This window comes from Vanellus vanellus (genome assembly GCF_965231255.1).
Source record: "Vanellus vanellus genome assembly, chromosome: 3".
Taxonomy (NCBI): domain Eukaryota; kingdom Metazoa; phylum Chordata; class Aves; order Charadriiformes; family Charadriidae; genus Vanellus; species Vanellus vanellus.
This window is the reverse complement of record NC_138907.1, coordinates 26,826,476-26,836,846: the sequence shown is the minus strand read 5'-3', so window position 1 is coordinate 26,836,846 and position 10,371 is coordinate 26,826,476. Positions and strand designations below refer to the sequence as shown.

The 10,371-nt window shown below is 38.1% G+C and overlaps 1 protein-coding gene across 2 annotated transcripts in view; it reads right to left on the bottom strand.

The window, feature by feature from the left end:
* Window positions 1-737: 737 nt before the first annotated feature.
* Window positions 738-10,371, bottom strand: part of LPGAT1 (lysophosphatidylglycerol acyltransferase 1) — a 67,102-nt gene continuing 57,468 nt past the window's right edge. For both annotated transcript variants that reach the window (XM_082481633.1, XM_082481634.1), the window contains 2 exons: window positions 5,034-5,140; window positions 738-1,161 (listed from right to left, as the gene is read on the bottom strand). In XM_082481633.1, coding sequence (XP_082337759.1) covers window positions 1,010-1,161; window positions 5,034-5,140 — 259 coding nt within the window. In that variant the 3' untranslated portion in view covers window positions 738-1,009. The remainder of the gene's footprint in view (window positions 1,162-5,033; window positions 5,141-10,371) is intronic.

Sequence of the window (10,371 nt, the reverse complement as noted above, 5' to 3'; positions counted from 1 at the left end):
AAAAGGCCTCTATAAACCACTCAAAGGTCACCTTGGTTGGACTGCAGTATACAAAATACAAAGGTGGCTAAAAATCACCAGCAGCACCAGCAGACCTTCAGAAACAGCTAGAATTGCTCTGGCTTCCAATGCGTGGCAAATAAACGTTTCCTCTATTCCCTAAGTTTTATGTCTTTCCTTCACTGTATTTTCACCTTGAAGAGTGCATTTTGAAAACTGATAATGACCGTTGAGATGCATTCTGAACAAAAAGGGAAAATTAACCAAGTGACTTCATATTTTCCAAGCTCCCTCATAATACAAGATACTGGTAGCACACAGAATTCTGAGAGCTGATGGTAAGACCACAGCAGAGATGGGCTGATTCATCAAATGTGGATAGCTTTTAATCACACTATGATGCTGCAATGCTTTTTTGAGGACCGATTCCTCACAAAACACATCTGATGCTGGATCTTATTTGGGTCTTTGTTTTAGATCAATGTATCTAATACAACAACTGCTGACTTGCGTAGCCGCAAAGATACCGCCACCAGCTCTGTCGAGCATCTTTGACTCCAGCACAATGAGTTGCAATAAAGTACAAGTTGTGCAAATGAGGAATCTCTACCACACCAATGCTGTACAGACTACGGAAGAGACAAGTTGCTGAATTTTCTGAGCTCTAACTACAATGCCAAGAAATACTTGTGGTGACAGAGCTTTCTCGTCACAGACATTCTTCTACGGTGGTTGTATGATTGCACCTTTTGTCCAAATGCTGAATTTGCTTAAGTGTGGGTGAGAGTATACATTTTTTTAAAAATACAGACAATTCTTAAAATAATACATCATCAGGTCACTATGTTACTGATCTTCACTTTTAGTGGAGTTTAAAATTTCCCCAAAGAGAGGTAAGAGTCCGTCCAGTATTTTCCTTTACTCTTGAATATTCACATTTGCACATACAACAAGATACTCATTTGCAAGAGCCTGGATTCCCACTGTGTCCTCAGGTCCCATTCCACTTTTAAAATAGGCAATGATAAAAATACTGAAAGATGCAGTACCACATACCGCCTGACAAAAACGCAAGTGATTGTATGCCGACTAGCCACAGGTTACTGAGGGTCATCTCCCGAGAAATAGCTTTTGTTTGACCCTGCAGAGGAGGAAAAGCTCCTAAAAGAGAAAAGAAAACATATTTAATGCCTCTGCAGCAGGAACGATAGCCTTAAGGCACAATTCTTTACCATCACTGCTTGTCCAAGCAACAGTTCCCACAAATGATTAATTGGTTACTTCTGTATTACGCTGTTAAACTTCCAAAAGATTTACTGGCATTATCAGTTATCTTCAAGAAAATAAAAAACCCCAACCCTCATCTTAATTATTAAGACCAATTTTCATTTTGTTTGGATATCAACTTTAAGCATAAACTGCAAAGCATTCCTTAAAAGCAGCAATCTCATTGTATTCAACCTTTGCAGGGAGATCTGACCATCAACTAAGTTTTCTGTGTTATTTTTTAAGTTTTATTACTATCGGTATGATCAAATTGAATGGATTCCATATAAAACTTTACAGCTGCTGTTTGGTTTTTTTTGTTTGTTTGTTTCTTTTTTTAAGAACAACAGTTTCCACATATCGTTTGAATGTTGATTGGCCAGTCAGTCATATAGACTAAGGAAGCACTGTAATTTGTCATGCAGTTTTCCAGAAAGATTTTACTGAAATGCTCGTTCAGATGAGAAAGACTGGTGTGAGATAGAGCTGACACAATTAAAAAAATTCGTTTTTCCCTATTTTGACTTTTTTCTGACTTAGAACACTAAATTAAACGTGTCTGAATACATCAGAGCTTTATGATCATAAGCAAATTGCTTGCATATATTTACATCAGCATATTAAATAATTTGTGTTACATTTTACTGAGATACACAAAGCTTAGATGATACAAACCACTTTTGTTGTTAATCCTGAACAGTGGATATAAAAACTCTAAATACGGCAGAGAAGATGATGTACTTGCTGCAGCATTATGGAGTCACAACTACTCATAGAAGAACAAGAGATGAATGATTCAAAAAAGAAAGATATAGCAGTGTCAATTTTTGATCTTAGAAACCGCACAATTTGTGCAATTAGATACCATCAGCAACTTATCTCTATGCTTCACATTTGCAATCCCTGGAGGAATTGCAATCAAGCATTTAAGACAAAGCTTTTCTTCCTGTATGGATGCTCTTAAATAATAAAAAAACCACCTAAAAAAACCCTTGACGAGTCCCATCCTCCTCTCACTGATCTGTATTTTCACACATGGGCAGATTTGCCACACCATTTATTCCCCAGTAATTCTCACTGCTAGGCTTCTATTTGTCCACTCTACGCTACATTTGTTCTTCCATGGCCCATTTGTTTTTCTGTACCAACACTGACCTTTGGTTTAAATAACTTTCCTTTTTCCTTGGTACTGATAGCAACTGTCTCTTCTCCCTCTCCCAAGCCAATTTGTATCTTGCAGAGAAAACGATCCTTCACTTTCCTAGCTGAGACGAGCAAGCACTTTTAGTTGTCCTTCACAGAAACAACTCCTCCTTCCCCTTAATCATCTTAGCACCTATTATCTGTCCCTCTTGTTGGTTCAATTCATACTTCTTGAATGAGGATGACGGACCTGTAAGCACCATTTCCAGAGGAGGTTTCAGATTTGGTACAACGAAGAGTATTTCTGTAGCACTGGTGAAACCCTTTTCTCAGTTGCCCTGTCGGATGACATCACTTACTTTTTCAGTTACATCACACCAGCTGGCTTATGATCAGAGCACGATCACTTCAGTATACTGTACTCATTTCCAACTCATAAGCTCCTAGTTTATAGGGTTTTTTTAATTAGTCTCCAAGTGCTTTTGTCCTGCTAAATGTATTCTCATTTCTGTTACTGCAGTGTTCAAATTTAACCTGCTGAAGACTTCAGAGAAATCATGAACTTGCTTGTATTACAAGCTTTCCACTAGCTGCTAAAATAGGAGTCTTTGTGTTGCTTATACGTACAGATATTAACTGTAAAAAGTTTTAATTTTATAAATGAAATGTGTAAAATGCACCTGCAAGAAAGGGACAGTTTTGTATGCAAATTTTAAGCAGCTATTTTTTAAAGTAGTTTACTATTACAGGTTTTCCGCAGATCCATTAAACTTCTGAACACTTAGGAATACAGCAAAAAGAAAAAAGATGTTTTATGCTTTGTTTCTTCCTCTTCCCAAAGAAATATATGCCAAAAGAATGTATTCCTACCAGTTACATTGTCAATACAAACTTTCAAAGTTCCATGTAGCTTTAAATGTTACTCCAGCTTTAAGAAGTAAGCTTTAGCAGCTGAGACAAGTTCCTAAGCAGTGTGTATTTAAAAAAAAAAATTAAAAAATAAAAAAATCAAAATGCTGAAACAACCTTAAGTCTTAAAACCACCCCAACTTGAGACAATGTAACACATCAATACAAAGCCAGCTCTCCAGCAGCCTCAGGGATTCCCCTCACATTAGGCCTCAGGACTTTTCCAGGGGGTTTCCAAAATCTGTAACAGCACTTTTGCAGTAAGCCAACAAAAGCAATGCAAGCAAGTTCTCAACTGGCATAAATAGTAGTAACTTTAAAATATACTAATTTATGCCTAATAAGGTACTATGTCATAGCATTTACATTTAAAACATCTTATTAATTCATACTGATTACATTGGCAAATTATAACCAATTATCCTGGTTTGGAAGTGCATTTCAATGAATAAATCTGATTATATTCATTATACTCTCTGAAATTCTGGTCTAGCTAGATTTTTTGGGTATGATTTATTTTAATGTTGTTTGTGAAATAATGTCTCAATAACAATACCTCCTATTGATGACATTTGTAGTTTCAAACAGGTTCACAAATTTATTTGTCTAATAAAGTCCAATATATGCATTTGGATGCAATTTATATAGCAGGGTCAGACTTTTGCCATCAATGACAGATAAGTGACAGCAGTATTTCATAAAGCAAAATACAACTCTGGGTTATTAAAGAGTTCTAGTAATCTTTTTAAGCACTACCATTGATAAATTAAGCACTCAAAACTGAATTAAAGCAGTCTTTGCAATAAATCATTTAATAGAAGTAGCGTCTTTGTTTAACATAGTCACTCTGGAATATTAAACTCAGTTGATTCAAGAGACTGAATATTTTTCCCCACTAAACAACTGTGCTACTTCCTAATGAAGAGATGATTTTTCTTCAGAGACAAGTCGCACTATTTCATCTGGAGCCTTCCCACTCAACCTGTGTTTTATAACCTTCCTTTCCTCTGTGTCTAAATATAACTCTATTTTTCCTCTCTGGATTTTCTTTTTTTTTTTCTGTGATGAATTCCTCTGTTTAATATTCTGTACACACACACAGAGACACACACACACCTGCTGGAGGGCAGACAACACACTACAGTATCAACTAGATGGAAAAAAAAAAAGAGCCTTGAGGAAACACTTCTCCAGCTATAGTTTCAAAGTATTTACCTGATATTTTGAATCACATGTTTGCCAGTATCCCTTCAATAGTGTTATTAATGCCTTAAGTTTATTTAGATTCCCCTGCTCCATTAACACTGAAAATGTTATGATGGAAGGGATCCTCAGTACCTCACAGCAAGGAGGCCAGTACTGGCAGCACAGGGCTGCACTTCAGGACTTCCAGAGACTTTATGCTATGTAATTCCTACAGATCCTTCCAATCATAGCATCCTTCTGTTCAGCTTAACAGGAAACAGAAGATGACTATGGTTCTGGATTAGACCTGCAGACAACTTACATCAGTTTTCTTTAATGGTACAAGCGCCAGAGGAACATGCTAAATAACCACAGCAAGCAGATAAAATAACCTGCCTCACGTAAGAGTCTTATTTTAATATTAATAATTATACCTACTGTATTGTGTGTGAAGAATGTACACATGTTCTTCAATTATTTTGAGATCCTTCTAAGAAAAGGACCATTCTCTTTGCTAGGTACCATCCTACCTGTTTCATAGAAATGCGTCAAGAGATCCTCCTTCTCAATGAATCGTTGATATAGCCAGTGTGTAAGAGCTTCAGGCTCTGCAGGTACGTCTTTAACTGGAAAAATCCTACCAAAGAAACAAACACAAACTCAACCCAGAAAGTATGTTCTCTATGTGAAGAGCAAAACTCTTCCCTTCTGCCCCAGCCCACCCCAAAACACTGAGAACAAGAGTTTGGTATAAAACTAACTGCATGGTTCATTCTCTCTCTGATTCACAGATCAAACAGGCATCAAGGATACGAAACTGGTATGTGTCAGGTTCACAGCCAGACGCATGCAGAAGACACAGGCATTATTAGCTTCTGTCAAATGCTGTAGTACAGCATTTGATAAAAGCTATTAAGTTGTTGGTTTGGTTTTTTTTAATAGAATACCACCACCACCACACTGTATTACTACCCTTAAAAAAATACGAACCAAGAAGCAATGAAGTTCACGCACCGAAACAGAAAGAAATAAAAGACTGAGAAGGTTCATCCACAGTTTTGAAGAAACAGTTCTTCAACACGCAGAAGCCACCTAATGACATCACTAAGTACCAATAGCTCTCCTGTATCCCAGAAAACAAGTCCTCTGTGCTTTTCAAAGGATGCCTGAAATTTCTAAAGCAGGTTTTACACTGAAAACTGACCATGTAAGTGTGCTCAAATATATTGCTGCTCTATTTTAAAAACCCCAATGGAAGAAGGTCTACTTAGAAAATCAGATATCCAGGGCAGAACTCACTGAGATACATACATACAGAAACCCCCAAATAACCCACCGTACCTCACTGGATTTTTTTCTAAATAGAATTTCAAGTCTTGCAGTAACTGTGAAATCTCCTCAGTAGACCCTAAGTGCCTTTTGATACATACAAGAACTTATATATCTGCTGTGTTTCCCTGGGAGGGCAATGCAGAAGAGATGTGTATATCAGGCTAGCCTGACAAAAATCATACTCTGAAATGCAAGACCTTTACTGTCACTTTCTCTTTTCAGGTGAGCTCCCATTTGCTGTCATCTATGCCACACTTCTACTTTTCGTCAGTGGATTTTTCATTTCTTTTTAAAGACGGTCCTGAATGACAATACTGAAACAAATTTGAAGTAACACCACAATCATGTGGGAAGTGTCTGAACAGATATGGGAATGTCAGACTACAGAAATATGACACTTCTGCAGAACGCTTTTGTTGCTGTTACTGTTTTCAACTCCTTTGCTTGCTTTGTTCCCAATTCATTTGTACCTCCTTTCAGTTTGATGCATGGAAATATAAGCTGTATGTGGAGGACAAAAACAGCAAAGCATTGCTCTAATGAACGAATTAAAAATAACAGTGCTTCGGTATATAGAGACAACTTCAATATAAGGAGATGAACAATTTTATTTTCCAATTATGGCATCAAAATTAACTCAGATATTTCTGTAGCCTTTGTAGCAATTCTACCTGCATCCTTCTCACACTGTGGAGTTCTCTGTGCTATAGTAAAGCCAGTCTCAGTAACCAGAAATTAGCAACTGTTATCTCAGGTAAAACAGAGTTTGAAGAGAAGTTTTTGACCAAAGACAAATATTATGAAATAGTTGGTGGTCCAGTAAATAGCTCAAGTCCTCAGCGTGCATATTAAGGACAATGACAAAGACCAGTAATAAACTATAACTATTTTATCTTGAAGCCCAGACGTTATACAGGGGATTAAAATTAAACCACGTAGAGGCAAATAAAACATACACCCACAGAGAAAGGACCATTTTTGTTGAGTGTATAACACTAAGAAAGACTTATTCTCTGTCCCCACACACAACCCAGTTGCCAAGCTCTATTTTTACTCTCTTCTGCCTCTCTGCTGTGAAGAGATAAAAGGACTCAGCAATGGGATATTGTGTTTCACAGTGTATTTCTGCAGGACAGATGTTTGCTTACGCAAGTTTGAAGATGGTTCATAACTAACAGAGCGTGTGTGTAGGCTCAGGACAGAAGTCCAAGATTACCGGGCTTCATACAGTTTCCACTGTAAGCTGCAAATATTCTTCACCTCCACTTCTCAGTTACCTAATGGGTAACAAGTCTACAGCTCAATAACCTAGTTAAGCCTGGTATTTTTCCAAGAACGTACCTTCTAGTCTGAAGACATTATCACAGAATCTTACAAGATACTCATTAGAAACAATTTACGAGCTGGCACTTTAATGGAGTAGCAAAGTAGCATAAGTGATACCAATATTGTGAGAGACTAATGGAATGCAGGACACCACTTTCCCGCCTGTATCCATCCAGGCTCCTGTATGGATCAATACAGCACCAGTATATTCGACTCTCTGGATATAAACTCCACTTCTGAAAAGTTTAAGAAGCGATCACCATTACACCCAGTTTGAATGAATATTAATGCAGAGTGGAAAATAACCGGTTTTTCAATAATGCTACACCAGCAGTCACAATGGTAAGTGCTAGCATATTTAGAAGCATTTTCAAACACTCTTTTAGATTATCCAGAGTTATTTTACAAGGGAAACATTCTTATTAATGACTGAGCAAAATTAGAGATTAAATTTTTTAAAAAAATCTTTAGACTCTGGAAACAAGCCCTTCTTGTCCTAGATAAGGTGAAGCTAAACCTCCCTGTATTTATACTAAACATATTGCCAATATCTTCGTTCTCAGCCCATCAGATGGCTCAGCTGGCACCTGTCTTTTAAAAGAACACCCTCTTTAAGCAGATTGGGTTCAGGAAAGTCTACTGTTACGAAACTCTCCAGACAGACCATCCAAAACAAGGGCGGAAAGCCATTGCTCTGACTGGAGCAGGATCATGCCCAACAATCAGCTGCCAGGTCTAGTGTTAAAAGATGCAGGAAATAGTTTCTTCTTTTCAATGAGATATGTAAACAGTTGTCAATGTGGTCACAGCATAAGCATCATTTTGGCTCTTCCCCACCTTTGGGTACCCAGCATCAGGAACACCATTAAAAGCAAGCAGTTTACTGATCTTCTCAGGAAAATAAAATGTTATCACCACGCAGAACTGTCCTGACAAGGAACAAGGTCAACATGTACCATCTGAAGCTTCTAGATTCTCTTGAGCACTTCAATCTTTCTAGCTTTTGGACAAAACTAACCTCTCTTTGCATGAAAATAAGAGCGTTTTTGTTCCTGGTGTGGCAAACAAGGAATATAATACCACTGGATAACTTGACCAGAAAATTCAAGCAGAATGGAAATACCTCCTTTCCTTTCTCCTCAAGGGAACAGCTGTTTTGCTATCATCAGGGGGAAGTGAGGAAGGGGCTAAACTTCAGTAAAAGCAGTGCCACCACAGGCTGCACCCTGAGAAGTTAGAAGTGGTGGTGGAAGTGAAGACGTACCCCAATGGGAGTCTGCAAAGTTGTCTCTGTAATGACGCATTACCTTCTAGCTGGAGGTTACCTTATCCGCAGCTGCGAGGTGACAACAGCTGTGGGACGCTCCACATAGCTGACTGAAGGACGGCAACTTTCTTAAACCACTACACAAATGTGAATCTATGTCCTAAACCAGAATACATTAGCATAAATGACAGTCCAGGATAGATGAAAGGATTTTAATAAAAGGAGATGTAACTGCCAAAGACATGTTGGCATACATAAGAAATTGGGGAGACTTACCTACTGATAAGCCATTTCTCAAAAGATACCAAAGAATTTTCAGAAATACAGCATTTTCAGAAACATTTAATCTCTTTAAAATGGTCTTTATTGGAGAAACCACCTCTGATTTTGTATTAAAATTCTAAAGTTCACAGATACCACCTTTAAATACTAACTGCCATTTACCATCTGTCCTACCCTGAATTTAAAGTTCTGTATTATCCCCTACTTTTTCTAAATCATCCTATTATTTGCTGTTTCAACAACTTTTAAAATAAACTTGGAATGATGGAGGTTGTTGGTAGATCTCAGGCATGACCAAAAATAAGTTACTTGCGTAAAAAAGCGTATTAAAATACATAGCCTGACTGGATGCCCTTCATATGCATTTCCGTAAAACTCATTCAGCAACCACAATGTATTCCATCTTATTTATAGCTAGGAGTCTCGTTCATTTCAATAAATCTGTATCAACGTAGACACAAAAAAGAAAAAACCACCACAACTTCCTCAGTAGTTGAAAGCTTGTTTCAATGGCAGTACAGTACAAAGACTGGTACAAGAACGAAAGGTGACATCGTACTCATCCGCATTATGGCACAAAGATAGCTGAGTTAGCTGGAAATAGCATGGTGCTTTCATGCAGCTATTCTCTGCATCGGTGGAGACTACGGCTGGCTCCGACTTCAGGGCCTCTACACCACAATCACCATCACACAGTGCAAACGTGGGATATGGTCATACAGGGGCACACCCCAGCAGAAAGCTAACGCACAAAACCCCCAAACCCATGCCATTCTTGACTTTTTTTTTTTTTTTTCCCTCAATGTTTAATTCTTGGGTTTTGACAACAGAACTGCAGCACGTGGGAAATCTTACTATTAGAGAAACTCGGAGACCAGCTGACAAACACCAAGACAGTTAGACTGAAGAAGTGGCTGGTGTAAGCAAAAAAGAAATAATCCCAAAACTCAGCTCACTGTGGTGAAATGGTGGGAGCTGAGAATAGTAGCCAGTATGTGGTCTTGCTACACAGACACCAAACCAGTCACCTTATTTCTGTTGAGTGTAACTGCAGTAAATTTGGGCTTATGGTCAACGCACATCAGAAAATGACCCAAGCATAAAGCTAAACCATTCTGAGAAGAGGAAACAAACCTTTCCAACAGATTCACTGAAAGGCAGGTTTAAGCGATGCCTCTAGTTAGAGATGCCTTGCACCTTCCAGCCCCTTTTTTTTGGTGCTTACCGCTTTAACAGATGGGTTGAAATTTCCCCCCAAATCCCAGCACATTTGACCTGGAAGAAGTTAATTCGGTATTTTCCCTGAGTATTATCTTTCATAGAGCAAACAGTTTTTCAGCGCTTTCCAATGAGTTTTGCGACAAGTCTGTCAGGGTCAAAAATTTACTCCATAGTTAGAAGGGTAAGTTCTCACACCTTTGTTTTGAAGAATCTGAAACTTGGTAATTGTCCTTTTTTCTAGGGAGGTTTCTTTTGACAACCTGAGGAAAATCAGGCCACAGCTTAGCCTAATTATGGACGTCTGAAAAACATGTCATTTGTGCTGAAAACTCTAGTTTGAAAAGCAAGGCTAAACTCATTATCAAAATTGAGCTTTCAAACAAAAAAGATTACTGGATTAAACTGATCCTTCTCTGCCATTTCCATCAGATAGAACAGCA